General features: G+C 33.4%; 1 protein-coding gene across 1 annotated transcript; it reads right to left on the bottom strand.

Annotated features, from left to right (window-relative positions):
• Nucleotides 1–3,343: 3,343 nt before the first annotated feature.
• On the bottom strand, nt 3,344–7,915 carry LOC140821297 (uncharacterized). Its single transcript, XM_073181754.1, has 2 exons — nt 7,260–7,915; nt 3,344–3,848 (listed from the first exon to the last, which is right to left on the bottom strand). The coding sequence occupies exons 1-2, from the start codon at nt 7,793–7,795 to the stop codon at nt 3,584–3,586; spliced, it is 801 nt and encodes a 266-aa protein (XP_073037855.1). The 5' UTR covers nt 7,796–7,915; the 3' UTR covers nt 3,344–3,583.
• Between the last annotated feature and the right edge of the window lie 11,478 nt (nt 7,916–19,393).

Below are 19,393 nucleotides of genomic sequence, written 5' to 3' on the forward strand. Positions count from 1 at the left end.
TCATGAAATTTTAGTGCAATATATAATTTAATGGTATGATTATACAAATTGTATTTTTTAGTATCATATAGTTTTTTTATAACTTTTTCAAAACTAAATAAATATCAATCAGAAAAATTTCAATTATAAAATTTCAATCACAAGAATATCATAAAAATTACAATGATACAGATGGCTTGCAACTTCCACACTCAGGTGGATACTTGCCCCTCTACGCAATCATTATAAGATTTTCTACGCAATCACAATAATATCTTGATTAATAACATTTTTCTGACAGGTGAAATAACATTTCTCTCAGGTCACATCATGAACAAGTTTTTGCGGACAAACATTATAAGATCGGTAAATATTCGGATATTTGACCAAATTGGAGTTTGATAATCATGGCTAGCAAACGAATGTTGGGCAGCACCTGATGGATCAGATCACTCTGTATTACCGAAAAAACTTGTTGGTCCAGATGGATCTGAACTACCGAAAACATCTGATGGATCATATGACCATGTATTACCAAAAAAAACATGATGAACCAGATGAGCTTGTGGTACCAAAAAAACAAAACAAAACTGACGGATCAGATGGTCCTGTGTTGCCAAAAAACTTGATGGATCATATGACCTTATATTGCCCAAAAAACCTGATGGGTCAGATGAGCCTTAGTTATCAAAAAAACCCGAGGGACCAGATGATCATAGTTTATCGAGAAAACCCGAGGGGACAAATGACCATGTATTACCAAAAAAATCTGATGGTCTAAATGATCATGTAGTCTCATATCCAACAAAGAGTCGTACAATATTAAATTCAGCTGATGGACCAATTTTGATAAATTCACTTGATGACACAACCATGTTACTCCTCCACCATAGTGATGACTTATGCTAATAAATAAAAATGTGTAGTGAAATTTTGTTGGACATTATATTATTCGGCAAACATATGGTATGGATATGGTCGAAACCAACATCATGCACTATAGGAGATAAAAAGCGGACAGTTATTCGCTCATATAATTGAAAATAATTGTCATCAGTTTGCCTCGATCTCCCGTGTCGTTTTATTTGGAAAACATATCTCAACTTTCTATTCCATATATGAATTGCACTTTGACGATATTTTTTTTAATCTGCGTTGCTATGACCAATTCTTGTGATATTATGAAGTTCATCGTTGTCGAGAGCAGACACTGGATTAAATTGTCATATTTTGAATTATCTCGTCACCCAATTGGGACAATGTATATCCACGATTTCAAAGCAAATGAAAGGGCAAATACATCGTCATATTTTGTTATCGCTTGAATCAATAATTGTCTTTATATCTATGTCATTTTTTTTTTGTAAATAGACCAGTTAAACTGCAAAAAAAAATAATAATAATAATCATATAATTATTACGAAATTTAAAGTATCCAAAAATACCTCATCTCAGGTGATGCCTAGGCAGTTGAATTTTGTTAAATAATTTTTTTTATCACAAATAAGTCATCATTTTTATGTAAAATATGCAATTAAATAATGTTTGAGCACAAAGAAGCTTCGTACAATATAATATCATCTAGATAATGTGCAATTAATTAGCTGAGTTTAACTAAATTTTTAAAATTGTTGACTGAGTCTTTAAAATTGTTGACTACAACTTAAAATATTGCATGCCCGCCTGCTCGCCGTCTCGTCCGCCTAACCCGCCTGCTTGCCGCCTCGACCCCCTTCCCTAACGCATGGGCCGCCTAAAACACATGTCTCATGCATAGGCGGTGCGGTCGATGGCGCCTACCGGCTACCGCCTACCGCCTAGGCGGTATAACTAAACACATTTTTCCACCTATAATTTAACAAACATTATTACATATTGAAAATTTAAAAAAAATAATAATGAATTATATTAAGACAACAAATTTAAAATATTATCGTGCATCATATGGAAGAAATGAAAAAATATGATTGGATTGACTTGGAGGCACAACAGCTGTTAACCCATCTCGGTCGGGGTTAACTGATTTAATCCTGCTCTACGTCCATATCTACTAATAATACTAAAATCAGTTAAAAAGACATGTAGTATTAAATAATGAAAATACAATATTTATACCAGCAGGATATATAAAGGTCCAGTTATTGTAGATTTCATATACGTGTTGTATTGCACAGTTTACAGTATAAGAATGCTAAAACTGCACTTCCCCAACTATAAGATTTTACACTATCAATATTACGCAGCAGTGGCAAAAACATGAGTCTAGCCGACCACCTTGATAATCCGATAACAATATTCCTCCAATAATCATCAACGTTACACATCGAGTATATTTCACGACATCTACTTTCGAACTATTATCATTTATAAGCATAGAAATGTAGTGACCGTGTAGTGCAGTCACAGACAAATGACCACCTATGAAATGCGATGATGATAGCGCAAATCCCAACAAGTGAAGACATATATGTTGTCATTGACCAACTGCATGTGAAACATCTATTCCAGTCATCAGGTCACTATCAATTGTTAAATTCCAAATTTTCGAAACATCTTATAACGTCACAATCGCTTCACCACATCTAAAATGAAATGCGTGTGTCTCGCGTCGTCATCGTTCAACAAGAGCAGTAATCAAATGATTGTCAAACACTCAAAAACCACATTGTAAAATTCTATAAAATCTCATAATATTTAAGTATGCAAGGACACGATTATGTAAATAATTTCCAACATATAACATCCAAACCAGATTGTCTGCTCGCTTAACTCGTAACGGTTTCAGAATAAATTGCTGATGACATACGTGTTGCTTGTAAGTAGATAACACCGAGATCTTTTGAACGTCTATTTTCTGTCATTCTGAAATAAGTTGTAAAAATAATAAGTTAATACAAAATATTCTAATAAAAAATAAAATAACACATATAAAATTAAACTTTAAAAGTTATTAAGCATAAATTTAAAAAAAAATAATATATTATCTAATATATGTACAAAATTAGAATTCAATCTTCACTTTTCATATAAACAAATACTTGTTCTTATATGGACAAAAACTCATTCTTCTTTTTTCGTTTAATTATTTTACACATCATCCCCTTAATTTATAGCAAAGTTTTGAGTCGAAATTATTATTGCAGTGTCCGCTTACACTTGGAACAAAAAGCTGTAGCTCAGCGTCCGCTGCAAACCCTGCATTTGCAGGGTCCACCACAATTGGTGGCGTTTTGCAGTATTAGTGCAAAACGCTACCATACACAGTATTTTTTTAATACTGCAAAACGATACCATACACAGTAATTTTTTAAAAAAAAAACCATGTTATGAACAATTATCTAATTAACACTTAGATGAGAAGTACTTTTACGAGTATAGAACATCAAGTATGACAAAAGTTCTTTATTCGTTTTACAACTACTGGGTTCATATATGCACAAGATTCTATATGCCACACGTTTTATGTACCAAAGTAAACTTGAATTAGCTCATATGCACCTAATAAGTTATTTACTCGTTTTACAACTACTGGGTTCATCAACTAACTCGCAGGTTAAAAGAATACACATGCTAAGCAAACATTTTTTTCCAGGGCCAGGATCTTTCAACAATTGTTCTCCTTCTTAACTTCAGCATTTTCCAGCTTTGCTTTTCGTGCACTTCTTCTCTTGTGTTTGATTTGCCGGACATACTCAGAAACGAGGATATGGAGCTTAGGAGCAAGCTTGCTTGCAGAAGAAACATGGAGTCCCACCCTCTTCAGAGAACGCGCCATGTGCTTTTCAGCCTTTTGAAAATGGATAGGGCAATAAGAAGGAACAGTTGATCTTAGTATCGGTTTCCCACAAAGTATCGGTCCGGTGGTTGAACTGGCATAAATAATCACAAATGGAGAGGAATGTCATCTTCAAGTAAATATTAAATAAAATAATTCATTGCAGTAAAAATCAGTATCCATGTAGATGGTATATTAGCTGAGTATCATTATGATGTTATGCACAAAAAATTCATAGCAATAATTACTACATTCATCGTCAAGGCATCAGAATTCTTGGTATTTTCATACATGTGAACGTTCAAGGCTTCACAACAGGAACAAAGGATATTTTTCAGATAATGGAGAAACAGTAATTAAGTAATAGTTATCCTCCAAAATTAAATATATATGGGCAATCAGCATCTGGGAAAAAAGTTAATAACCATCTTTGCTTGCCATCCACTCTAATCGCTTGCGAACTATAATAAATAAGCTAATTCAAATCACGGAACAAGCAGATTGACGACCACTGAGACACGAAAGTCAATTTGACACCCACATAAAGCGCAATACCTCCCAAGGTTGATACAGGAGGCGGATAGTTATTTCCCCCGACTCCAACACCATACCGAACATAGTTGAGCCTAGAGGCAAGAGGCGCTACCAAGCGAGGACCCAGCGCCTGGGACCCCAGCGCAGTGATTCACTAAAGCGTGCCCAAGGGCTAGCTTGGATAAAGCGCAAACCCAAACCCAAGCCCAAACAACCCAACACTGGAATCAGAAGAAGAGAGTGCTGAACAGAAGAACGACGTGAGGGCATCTACATTCAAAACAACCAGAAAAATTGCCGATTTCACATCTTTTGGATGCAAAGTAAGAAAAAATTGATGTTGATCAAGAAAATGACAAAGACCAAGAAGAATACAAGCCCGAAAACTTTGGAGACTCTAATGATTCTATGGAAGAAGATGAACTTGATTTGGACGATTGAACAATTTTAATCATGTTCCAAATTACTAAGAACTTATTAATTATTAATTTTTTTGTGACACTGTGACTTAATTATTTCATATTTTAATATATATTCTAAGAAATATATATATGTTAAAATTAAAAAATGTGTGCTTTGATTCGGTAAACCCATGTATGTGCCGAGGGAAGAAAACAAAATGATATCGCAGAGCCCGTGTACAAATGGATACACTATCAACTCAAATTTTTGTCAGTACAAATTAACACCAAATCACAGAAGCATGAAAATTACAAGATCCAGTAACAGCTAAAACCCTTGTACCCAATTGCATAAATTATGTGGTCCAGTTATGGGTACACATAAATCAGGCTCAAGTCAAACAACAAACAATTCAAGCTCGCTTAAAACTTTTTGAGCGCTTTAAATTATGTAACAGGCAAATGTTACACCCAATTTCGAATGGCCTTTGAATAAACAGAGTTCAACAACAAATAGATGAACACTAATTCTTGACCTTTATCAATCTAAGCCAAAGACATTTATGAAGGGGAAGGAATTTTAGTAAATAATAAAGAATCACAACCAAACAGTTCAAATCAATTTTCAAGTCACAGTTGATAATTTCTTCCCAGAGTAAAGAGCTAAGTCATTATAATATTAGCTCATATCACAGCTGCAACATTCAAGATGAGATAGTGTTATCCCCTTCTAAAGCAAAGTATATGACATTTATTAACAATAAGTCAATCCATTGATCATGACAAGATACTTGCATTAATTTGATCCTTGAATGAATACATCCAGCTGAGCCAAAAAAATAGAGGTACTATTTTTTTTGAAAAAAATTCTCTTACATGCATTACCTTCAAGCTGCGTGATAAAACTTGACAATAACAAAATGTTTAAAGCGTTTTTATCTAGAGGATCAGAGAACGTGCTTTCAAAAGACAGAGCAGCTAAACATCTTCTTTTTCAACTCTCGGATGTTCTTTATGACAACTCTTACAAATTTCCAATGCTATTTACGAGATAGTAAAATAAATGTGGGCTTCCGTTTCATAATTTAATAAGCTATTTTATTAAATTCTCCTTCTAATGTTTCAGTTAAAGGAAATTTGGTGTGATAGCATGTGGCACCATCAGTTTACAAACTCATACGAGACCCTGAATCAGATCTGAACAGTCAGATTAACAAACAGGCCCATCATATAAAGCAAATTCCCATCATAGACTAGTGCATAGTTGTCCAAAACACAAGTCGAACTAAAGCGCTCAAGTGTTCCTGGGCTTTAAGAACAAAGCGTAAAACGAAGCACACACTTTACAGAAGTAAAGCATTATAAATAAAGTATTCTAAAAATAAAAATAAATTCAACCTTATTTTAAAAAAAATTGAAACATATGATATCAAATATTGAAATCATCATAATCTTCATCTTTTAGATATCAAATATTAAAATGCGAGGGCAAAGGATGAGATGACACAAGGGCAGAGGCGATGGGGGAAGACAATGTGATGTGGTTTTCTATGCTCTTTTTTGGTAAATGGAGGACAACTTGCGCTTTAAAAGGAAATTTCAACTTTATCAAAATTTGTTTTTAAAAAAAAATCTGTTTTTCTCCAAAACTCGCTTCAATGCGAAGCACGAAGCGCAAAAAAGTGCACGCTTCATGGAAGCCGTGTGCTTTGAAGCACACTGAAGCGCAAGCATTGCGATTCGCTGCACTTCTGCGCTTTTGACAACTATGGACCAGCGGGGATCCGGCTGTTTGAAAGGAAGTATCAAGCACGAATTCCAAAAAGAAAACATTAAAATATCTTGACTCTGATTTTATTCACTGATTTACCTTACCACCTCTCTGGTGCGAGAGATAAATTAGTCAATACAATTTTGCAAAATCAACGGAATCATTCCATGTCACAGGCTCTCACAGTAACAGAATCTAATTCAAACAAGGACATACAACAACGAGTTTAAAATTCTATTTAAAAATAATTTTATATGTTTCAGCACCCATGGCATTTACATAACGGTTAGAACCCCAAAGAGCATGAAATGCTCTCAATTCGCAATTCACAAGTGTATCATACATGTGTCATTGACTCATACTCTCACGCCAACCAGCGTTTCACTAGACAGGTAATGTGGACCAACAATAGTTTGATTCGTCCTCTTTAATTTTTTTAGGATAAGGATGAACGGACCTAATCATGTCCGAGCCTCGTTCATTTTAAATCTAAGTATTGTTCTACCATATTTCATCACCAGTCCTAAAAAATCCCCTATTACTTTCATTTTCCATGACTACTTTTAGATATAAAAAAATTCTCTCCTAACCACAATCACGCATTTCCAAATACCACCCAAGGAGATGTCCACATATCTCCTATTGAACAGGAGAACCGTGACTCCTACCCAATCAACATCATCCAAAAAGATAAATTTTGAATACACAATCCTCTGTGGATATATTATAAATATAATGCTGTAAATTTGCTATAATTAGCAGCCTCGAAGTAGTCTATACTCTAAAAATAAATCCAAACCTCTTGATGGAGAAATTGCAAGCCTTGTAGAGCTTCTGCTTGGCATCAGACAGTATATGCATATGGCAAAATCTTGTCATCGCCATAGCCTTAGCCTTGCACCCGTGAACCCCACACCTACTATTGGTCTTATTCGAAACCCCCGGATTCCCATCATTGCCATTCCCATGTGCGTTCTCTGCGTTCGCAGTGGCGTAGTCCCCCCGGTTCCCATGAACTCTATCCCCATCTCCGTCTTCTTGAAAGGGACTTTTACCGAACTCCCAATAGTATTCTCTGTACTTGAGTTTGAGCTCCTCCATCAACGCCCAGTAGTGGTCCCTGTAAATTCGAGCCAACTGTTTGACCCTGCGTGAACGGCGCTTTATAAGTTCGGGTCGGCTCAGGAGCTGCGATTTGGATAAAATTAGGTCTTCTTCGAATCCATCGATCCGCACAGGAACCACCGAAGATGACGATGACGGGAGGTCGAGCTGAGGAAATAGTTTCGGCTCGGTCTTGAAAGTCGGGTGGCGTGTAGAATTTTGATACTGCATAACCGCGGCGGCGGAGGGCACGGTGTGAGTAGAGATAATGGCTAAGCGCCGGCGATTCCTATTGGGCGTTCCTTAACGAGGGGAAAATGTGAAAAGATACGCATTACCGGTCAATTAATTAACAACTGTAAAAGGATATCTAAAAATCAGGAAGAAAAAAAAAAACTATTTCATTTATCTAATCTAAAGAGTTTTATTTATTTATTATAGAGAACGAATTTATTTACTTATGGATTATTAGTTTGAGGTATTTGTCTAAATTGTGTCTTAATGTTAGGCGACAGACGATCGTATCGAAAAAATACTAGTTGATCAACTTAGACGACGGTTTTTTTTTTGTCTAAACAACTAGAGACGACCAGATGAAGAAATAATATAGATTAGAGATATAATGTTATAATTAAAAGAGAACTTAGCAAAGTATTGTGAGATAGTTTCACGTATATTTATTTATAAGACGGGTCAACCTACCAATATTCACAATAAAAAGTAATACTCTTAGCATAAAAATTAATATTTTTTCATGGATGACCTAAATGAGATATATGTCTCATAATATACAACTCGTGAGACCGTCCTACACAAATTTTTTCCAACTCAGCAATATACAAGCATATGTGGTCATTTGATTGGTTTGTTTACAAATGGGCTCAAATGAACAATTAAGGTGTTTATTTCATCCTATCCATGTGGGTATTTGTTGGTAGTCAAATATATAAACACGCTTTTTACCTTTTAGCTTAGACAACACACGTTTATTAGAGTATAAATGTGTTTGTACAGACAAGTGCAAAATAATTTTTCAGATTTCAGAAATAAAATTTCTTCTGCTTCCGCGTAATATTTGTTCTTTTAACATGGTATCAGAGCGATCCTTTGCGATCGTCACCTGAATTGTTCTTTGATTTTGTTTGATTTCATAGCTCCTCTGTTATGCAGATTTGAGAATCTGTCCTCGAGCACTGTCTCTGGTATTTCTCCGAGTTTTATTCAGTGCGAGGTGTTTTTGATCGCAGATCGGCTTTTCTCCAAACTTCCAAACTTCATCTATGGCGGTTAACATCGGCTTCAATGATCCACTTTACATACATCCTTCTGATACCCCAGGTATGAGTCTCATTACTGATCATTTGATAGGCACCGATAACTATGGAATTTGGAGTCGAGCCATGCTCATTGCTCTACGAGCTAAAAATAAAACTGGTTTTATTGATGGCACATGCCAAAGACCTGCTTTCGATCATCCTACTTTACATCAATGGGAGAGATGTAATGCTTTAGTGTTATCCTGGATAATGAATTCTGTTTCAAAAGAAATTTTTGGAGGAATCGTTTATGCAGTTGATGCATCCTCAGTTTGGACCGATCTCAAGGAACAATATGATAAGATTAATGGTTCTAGGATTTTTTCTTTACACCGAGATATTGGGAGACTAACACAAGCTGGTAACACTGTTTCAAGTTACTATTGCAAGCTGAAGCAATTGTGGGATGAGTATTCGTCATTGGTAGTGCTTCCTTCTTGTGAATGTGCTACAGCGAGGCAATATATAGCTCATGATCAACAACAAAAGTTGTTACAATTTCTGATGGGATTAAATGAGAGTTATACCGCACTTAGAAGTCAGATTTTGATGATGCGACCTCTACCATCGGTAAGCCAAGCTTTTTCAATTATATCTCAAGAAGAGTCGCATAGGTCAATATCTGCAACTGAACTCCCAACATCGACACATGCTTTCTCTGTCCAAGGTAAGCCAAATTATCAAAAAAAGAATGTTTTGACATGTGATTACTGTAATTGGAATGGGCACACTAAGGAATTTTGTTATAAGCTTGTTGGCTATCCTACGAATCATAAGCTGTATAAGCCTACTGGTAGTAAAAATGGGCAGAATGGAAGGTTTTACAAGGACAATCCTCGGCATCAGAGGCCTTCTGCAAACTTAACTGATGGCATACAGGTAGAGGCTTCACTTTTACCCACCACTGATGTTGCAGCAGACAAAACCACTACTGTGCCATCTATTTTCACAACTGCTCAGTATGCTGAAATTTTGAAGCTATTGGGAACCAAAAAGGATCACTCTCCAGCTGAACCAGTGATCAACATGGCAGGTATATCTGATAAACTTAATTTGTCCTCTCATTGGATAATTGACAGTGGTGCAACTGAACACATGGTTGGGGATTCTAATATGTTGCAAAATTCTGGTTCTGTGGCAAATTCCTCTAAGTTTGTGAGATTGCCAAATAATACTAAGGCTCATGTGCATAAGATGGGGTCTGTCTTGCTCACTAATTCCATCAATCTTACCAATGTACTACATATACCAGATTTCAAATTCAATCTCCTCTCCATTTCCAAATTTACCAAAGATCATCATTGTTTTGTTACACTTTATCCCCACTTTTGTTTGTTTCAGGACCTCAAGACTGGGAGATTAATGGGGATTGGTAAAGAATCGAATGGACTATATCATCTTAACTCAAGTTTTTTCTCAAGCTCAAATTCCAGCTTATCCTCTGTTTCTTGTCTCAATTCTATTTGTAATAATTCTGTTGATAGTAGCAGTACTTTGACCAAAGCTTGTGATGATTCTTTTATTTGGCATAAGCGTTTAGGACATATGCCTATGTCTCGAATGCAATTACTTCCCTTTATACCTAAAAATGTAAGTTTTCCTCATTGTACTGTTTGTCCGTTGTCTAAACAAACTAGACTTCATTTTCCCTTGGCCAGCTTGTCGAAGTCTTCTTGCTGTTTTGCTTTACTTCATATTGACATATGGGGACCCTTTCACACCCCCACATATGATGGTGAGCGATATTTTCTCACTATAGTGGATGACTTTTCAAAAGCAACTTGGGTTTATCTCATGCAATTTAAGGTTGAAGTATTACAACTTCTCAAAAATTTCTTCCAACTTGTTAAAACTCAATTTTCCACCCTTGTGAAAATCGTTCGAACTGACAATGCAAGTGATTTTTTCAAGAATGAATGCACCTTGTTATTCAACTCTTTGGGTATCGTGCATCAAAGTTCTTGCCCATATACTCCACAACAAAACGGGGTTGTTGAACGCAAGCATCGGCATATACTTGATATTGCTCGAGCCTTGCGTTTCCAATCCTCTTTGCCTTTAAAATTCTGGGGGGATTGTGTCTTGACAGCTTGCTATCTCATTAATCGAACCCCTACTGGGTTGCTGAAAAATAAGACACCACACGAACTTCTGTTTCATAAGCTCCCATCATATTGTCATCTTCGTGTCTTTGGTTGTTTGTGTTATGCTACAACCCTTACTCTTAAGGATAAATTTTCTGCTAGAGCAAGTGCTTGTGTGTTTTTGGGATATTCCAACACTCAAAAGGGATACAAGGTCATGAATCTTGATACTCGAAAATTTCTTGTTTCCCGAGATGTTGTTTTCCATGAATGTATCTTTCCATTTGCATCTCCCAGTCATTCTCAACCAATTTTTCCTTCATATACTGCACCTGAATTTTCTTCAATGCAATCAGATTTTGTTCTAGATCCTTCTCCTATACCTCTTCCTACAACACAAAGTCCAACACTGTCTGAAACCTCACATATTCTTCCTGCTTCCCAGCCATTACGAACATCCTCACGCACTCTTAAACCTCCTGTCTGGACCAAGGATTACTCCTGTCCTACTTTGTCTCACAGTAACCTAGCCTCTTCTTCATATCCTCTCAATCGATATGTCACTTATTCCAAATTTTCTCAACCATATCAAAGTTTTTTGGCCTCGATTTCTTTAGACAGAGAGCCTCATTCTTATCATGAGGCAATCCTAGATCCTAGATGGAAGGCAGCCATGGACCTAGAACTAGCAGCCTTAGAATCAAATCACACCTGGAAGTTGGTCCAATTACCGGTTGGAAAGAAGCCTATTGGTTGTCGGTGGGTGTACAAGATTAAGCGACATCCGAATGGAACTATTGATCGTTTCAAAGCTCGCCTTGTGGCCAAAGGCTACACACAACAAGAAGGGATAGATTATCACGACACCTTTTCCCCTACGGCTAAAATTGTCACTGTGAGATGTTTATTAAGTGTTGCAGCTGCGAAACGATGGCCTATTCATCAAATGGATGTTACTAATGCCTTCCTCCAAGGTGATTTGGATGAAGAGATATATATGCGTATGCCACAGGGGTGTTCTACTAAAGGGGAGCAGCTTGTTTGCCGATTGTTTAAGTCCTTATATGGCCTCAAACAAGCCTCTCGGCAATGGAACAATAAATTCACTAGTATTATGAAACTTGCTGGATTTGTTCAATCAGCTAATGATCACTCTCTTTTTGTTCAACATGCTTCGGATCATATCACTTTATTGCTAGTATACGTGGATGATATTATTGTTACAGGGAGTAGCATGAAAGCCATATCAGATTTAAAAGCTTTTCTGCATTCCAACATTCATATTAAAGATCTTGGTTCCTTGAAATATTTTCTTGGCATTGAAGTTGCCAGATCCAAGATGGGGATTTATCTTAATCAGCGCAAATATGTTCTCGAGTTACTCGCTGATTCTGGTCTGATGGGTGCAAAGCCTTGTGATACTCCTATTATACAGCATCTAAAATTGACTAGTCATGAACTTGATGAGTTCAAAGGGAAGCAATCTGCTCTTGCAATCTCTGATCCTTTGTTGTCCAGTCCAGATGTTTACCAACGGCTAGTTGGCCGCCTCATCTATCTGACAATTACGAGACCAGATATTTCCTATGCTGTACATGTCCTCAGTCAATTTATGCATGCCCCGAAACAATCTCATTTGGATGCTGCATTGCACGTCTTGCGTTATTTGAAATCTGCACCAGGCTTGGGGATTCTCCTATCTGCAAGTAACACTTTCTCTATTCAAGCCTACTGTGATTCAGACTGGGCTGCTTGCCCAATGACTCGTCGCTCAGTCACGGGTTATTGCATCAAATTGGGAAGTTCTTTAATCTCTTGGAAATCTAAGAAACAAAGCACTGTGTCACGCTCCTCGGCTGAAGCGGAATATCGTGCCATGGCAAGCACTACGTGTGAGATTACTTGGATTCTCGGTTTACTTCATGACATGGGGGTAACATTGCCTACTCCTCCAACGTTGTTTTGTGATAATCAGGCAGCGCTACATATTGCTGCCAATCCTTTATATCACGAACGCACCAAGCATATCGAAATTGATTGCCATTTAATCCGGGAGAAAATCAAGAATGGCTTGCTACAAACTGCTCATATCTCCACAACGGAACAGCTTGCAGATGTCTTCACTAAAGCTTTGGGTCGAGACCAACATTCCTACTTACTGTCCAAGATTGGTGTTTTGAATCTACACCACTCTTGAGGGGGAGTGTTGGTAGTCAAATATATAAACACGCTTTTTACCTTTTAGCTTAGACAACACACGTTTATTAGAGTATAAATGTGTTTGTACAGACAAGTGCAAAATAATTTTTCAGATTTCAGAAATAAAATTTCTTCTGCTTCCGCGTAATATTTGTTCTTTTAACAGTATTGCCCTCATGATATGATGAATGACCAAAATTTGTTCATGTATATATAGGACTCACTTTTTTTTTTGGAAATTGTATGTGTGACAATATCTTATCCATTAAAATGAAGTGAGGTAATGCCTACATAAGTAGCCTTTATTCACGGAATATCAATTAGGTCTTGACGCATGTTTGTCTACTCCAATGAAGAAAACGTAAGGAACGTGAATCCTCTCTACCACGTCTAGGCGGACGCTAGTTCCCATCTATGCATTTAGCATTAGTCTGACGTTGCGTTGGTCTGATCTTCGATTATCGTCTAGCGAATTTTAGAATTTTGGTTTGAAATAAATATCTTTTTAACTAAAATTATATTTTATCTCAAATATATAGACTTGCTTGTTTTTCATATATGTTAAAAAAAATTCTCCGTTTTTATCTCTATTTAGTTAATTCAAAAAATATTAAACGTTTTCAAAGACTTAGTTAACAAGAATATATTAGTAAAACAAATTTAAAAAATACAACTAAATATACATATTGAATTATGCATTTGTGACAATTTAAAAATGAAAGATTCTTGTATTATTGGGGGCAAAAATTTGTGTGAGACGGTCTCACGAGTCGAATTTGTGAGACGAATCTCTTATTTGGGTCATCCATGAAAAGTATTATTTTTTATACTAAGAGTATTACTTTTTATTGTGAATATGAGTAGGGTTAACTCGTCTCACAGATTAGTATCCGAGACGACCTTACATATTACCTACTCATTATTGGGACGGAGATAGTAAAAAAAATTAAACTTTTCATTTTAATATAAAATCGTCCATCCTACCCAATTCAAATGTTAATTTAATGTATTTAAATTCCCATTTGTTTTGCCATGCAATCTCTAAATTTTGTAGATAAATAATTCACACCTAACGGCTTCACACAGAGCTGCCCCACACCCCGGTGTGTGAAGGGAGGGTAAATCAGATATATGCCTGACCAGGTAAGTACCCAGAGAGAGGAAGGCTCGCGATTTGGGCGCGATATACATTTAGAAAGTAATTTCAATAATAAGTGTTCACACTTAAAAAGTGATAATACAATACAATTTATCTTTTGAGTAGGTCTCTTGTGAGACGGTCTCACGAATATTTATCTGTGAGACATGTTAACTCTACCGTTATTCACAATAAAAAGTAATATTTTTCATGGATGACCCAAATAAGAGATCTGTATCACAAAATACGACTCGTGCATGAGACCGTCTCACACGAGTTTTTGTCATATCTTTTTAGTGCAAATTTCACAAAATGACACTTATTTATGACTTTTGTAATATACAAAATCTTGTTTGACCTTCTAACGCAAGCTTTGTTTGGATAAGTATTTATAAAAATATTTTTATAAATATTTTTTATAGAAATTTTATAAAAAGTTTAAAAGTTGTTTTAAAAAACAAATATGTTTGGACGGTTCTCTATAAAAACAATTTTAGCATTAAAAATGAATTTGAACAACAATTTTTTTAAAAATAATTAACATTTAATAGTTAAAAATAATTAAGAAGGTGTTTAGATAAATGTTTTATAAAAATATTTTAAATATCAGTTAATCTGTGTTTTTTTTATAGAAATATAAAAAAGCTCAATTGTTATTTAAAACTATATTTGCATAACATATTTTTGAAAATATTTTTAAACAATTATTTACAAAAATCTTAACTAAACACATCTTTTAAATTTTTTTATATAAAATATTTAAAAGTTTTAAAATATTTTTCTAAACGGAGCTTTATATTTTTGCATTCGTTATGAAATTTATTATGTTTTAAGTCATTCATATTTTTATTTTGGCTATAATCAAACAATAAAAAATTGAAATCCAGGTGCAAAAATTTTAATATGTTTGATGTTTTATCTCGAATTTTAAGAAAAATTATAAAAAACTTTGGTTAAATCTAATTAAATATTGAGTAGTTCTCCTGTGAGACGGTCTCATGAATATTTATCTGTGAGACGAGTCAACTCTATCGATATTCACAATAAAAAGTAATACACTTAGCATAAAAAGTAATAGTTTTTCAGTGATGACTCAATAGAGATTTGTCTCACAAAATACGACCTGTGAGACCGTCTCACATAAGTTTTTACCTTAAATATTAGCTATTATCGAAATAAATGTATATTCGATTAGGTTGTCTCGTGATTATCTATGTTGAAACACATATATTATCTTATTATAATTCATTATTGGTGGATGCATTAAGTTTTGGTTAACTAATAATGTTATAGAGTTAATTAAAAGTAGGTTTTTTTATAGCTTAATCAAACTGAATTCATAATGGAAACTGAACAAACATGCGTAACTTATTTATCGAGCAAATTTGATATTCCTAGCCTAACCAATCTCAGAGCAGGACTGATGGAAGATAACCGATCAAGGCTCACTAGTTCATGAGTAGTGATTATTCTTCTAAATCAGTCAAGCACGTCATCGGATATTCTCTAAAGATCTCCAGATCATTGGATTAGAGTACAGCTGTCATATCAGATAAAATATGTCATACCTTAAAAGCTTTATTGAACCGTTAAAATTCATAGTTCATTGGTTGTACCAAATTATACTATCTGTCAAAAAAGAGGATGATGTGACACAACGATATCTCTATTTGAAAATGGGTATCAGACACAAAAACGACAGTTGGAATCAAAGTTTTAGGATCAAGTGTTTACCACTGGGCCAAAAGCTATAGTTGTTAGTCAAGACGTAACTTTATTTCCTTATACTTGTGGTAGCGTATAATATATCTACTTGGGTGTTAATGAGTCGGGCGGTTAGATCCAGGAGTTCGGAGAGATAGGTGTCTATCTGCTAATGTTGTATCATCCCTTAGAGATCAGTCTTACCATTATCTATCATCGTTCATGTGCCCAGCAGAGACATTATTACCCGATAAGATTTGACGTCACTCTTTTACGACCCATCTAGCCAACTAGATCAAGTGGTGCGTAGTATCAGCAGCTTAATGCGCGAAAAGTTCTCAATAGGTCACGAATCCCGATACTATACTAACTCAATCACGCTTAACCCAACATTCTCATCCCCCAATAAGTATATAAATATGCTTTTTGTGAGACTTGAACTCATGACATCGTTATGATATCATTTGTAAGAGTAAAATAATTACCAATAGGTCAAAAGTACTACTCTCACTCATAGATGCTTAACCCCAACACAAAGCCTATAAAATATTATGATTGGATGATCTTTCAGGAATCTCAATTCTCGCGTACTATTATGAACATAAAGTTCTTGAAATTCAAACTGATCGAAGTATTTTACAACACACGCTTAAGAGTTTTTATTTGATAATTAAGATCAACTCGTGTTATTATATTTCCTTGAGAAATATCTGTAATTGACGGTAAGAGTCTTACTGATCATCTTATTTAAGTTGTGAAATTTCTAGGACATTGAAGTGGGGTTGTTCATAATTGCTTGTAATTACCAAATCCTTTAATGAAGTCTTTCCTGAGTAAAAGAAGACATGACATAAGGGTTATTCAAACTTCTAAACATCCGTAAATATTTTACATGTATTCGCTATTTCAATTACTTTTATTTTACGTCCAATTTGATAGCCTAACTTTAATTTTAATCTTGCCATTTTGTTGTTCAAACTGTTCTATAGAATTATTTTCATGTGCCATCCATATGTTGGATTATTGATACCCAACTGACAAAAATTATAATTCGGTGTAGATAATCTAGTCAAATTAATTTATGAAGTTGTTGAGATTACTTATTCACGTCCATTCTAAACCTCTTCATATCCAAACAATTCAATATTTGAAAATTTGAACAAGAAAAAAAATGAAGCTCCGGGAAGATATGGTTTATTCATATGTTTTTTATTTAACAACTATATCTTTTGGCCCAATTGTTTTTATTTTTTGAAAATATTTACTTAATTTTCTTATTTAGAAATAAATTAGACCAATTAGGCATTTTTGAAATAAATTTGTTTTATTGGTAACTAAATCAGGTGATCAGACAATACAACATACGTTATTTAATTTATACTTTAAGCTAATATTGCAAATTCACGACATATTTATATAAAAAAAATATTATATTCTATCTTTCGAATATAATAATATATTATTAAGAAATTATATTATTACTTCGATAATTAAATTATCGAGTTATATAAAATAATGTAATTAAAATGCTTAAAATTTCTTACTATATCAATATTTATACAATTCATTTAAAATTTGATAGTATTGAAATTGTATAAAATATTAAAAATTCCCCATTTTAAGTTAATATGATGATAAATTAAACTTTAAGATGGTTTATTATATAAAAGCTTTTATATTTTGAAGATTAATTGATTACTTATTTATTTTTTATTAATAATATAAGGAAGTTAGTTTATATTAGGTATAATTTTTTCAATATACGAGAGTAGATGAGAAAGTGTTTAAATTTTAGAATTGTTTGAACTTAATATGAGTGAAACTCATAAGTGAGTTGAATTTCTCGTGCAATTTGATTCATGTAAAAATATTATTTTTAAGTCGAAATTATTAATTTTCAATTCTAATATAGATCAAATCGACCCGTATCACATATATAACTTGTGAGATTGTTTCATAAAAAAATTACTCAATAAAATGAGGTTGTGATTAACTCTTTTTAGAATAATATATAATGATTATTTTCATGATAATAATTGAGGGTGAGATGATAATTATTTTAAGTAACGAGAAATCTTATTTCAAAAAAGGAAATAAAAGTGTGTTTGGATATATAAAAAGTGAGATTGAAATTGAAATTGGATTTTAGGTTCACGGAATTGGAATTCCATTTTGTTTTGTGGCTTAGATTTAAAATGTAATTTGGAATTTGATTTAAAAATTAAAATAAATTATTTCTTATATTTAAAAAATTCGTATTGCTTATTTTTAATTTTTTTTTATTAATATTCCTGTAAATACTCATTTAATTTTTCACGAAGAATAAAAAATTATTTGTAACATATAACATATTTTTTGTTATATATATTTTTATAAGAAATGAAAAAATTAAAGTTTATCGAGATAAAATTAAAAATAAAATTACTAAAATTTGATAAATTAGGTTTTTATACTAAAAATAATGTTTTCTAAAAGAAAAAAACTAATTCATAATTTTTTTAAAATATAAAAAAGTTATCATTTTCTCAAATATAAATAATATAATAGCCTTATATTGAATTATTGATGATATAGATTTTGAGTCAACGATATTTTGTAGATTTTTTTAAAAAATATTTACAATTTATAAGTAAATTATATAGATTTAATAATATTTAATTTTATTGTTATTAGAACTCAAATATCATGAAATCCAATCAATTTTGTAATAATTTTATTCAATCCAGAGATTTAATAACTTATGATGTATTTTTGTCGATTTGATATATTTTTATTGATTTTTTTTCCAAAATCTCACATTATTTACAAAAAATTTACGTGGATTTCTGTAGATTTTTTGCATAATTTAATAGGTTTTTGACATTTTTTGAATTTTTTCGTAGAATATATATACTTTATATTTAATTTTAGCATATTATTATTATTTTGAATTAATAAGTAATTGACATAAATAACATGTCCAGTTTGATATAGTTTTTAAATTTTATATTATTAAATACATTTATTTAAAATTATGTATGTGAATATACGTTGGTTCGTGGCTTAGATTTAAAATGTAGTTTGAATTGATATATATATATATATATATATATATATATATATATATATATATATATATAAATATAATATTTTCACGTGAAAAGATTATCATCTACTATTGTATGTATATAATATTTGATAATGGGATCCTATCTTAAAACTAACAATTAGTGATGGACCATAGTGTTTGTTATTGTCTCATCAATATTGAAAGTAAAAGTAGCAGCTTATAAAGCAAGAATGTAAAAATTCTCTCCTCTGTTGAGAGCATGAATTATTAATCTCTCCTCTGTTGAGAGTCTCATTACCATTTCCGTTCAGCTGTGTTCCATCCAGCAACTATAATGGA

Source organism: Primulina eburnea, chromosome 2 (assembly GCF_022965805.1).
Source record: "Primulina eburnea isolate SZY01 chromosome 2, ASM2296580v1, whole genome shotgun sequence".
NCBI lineage: Eukaryota > Viridiplantae > Streptophyta > Magnoliopsida > Lamiales > Gesneriaceae > Primulina > Primulina eburnea.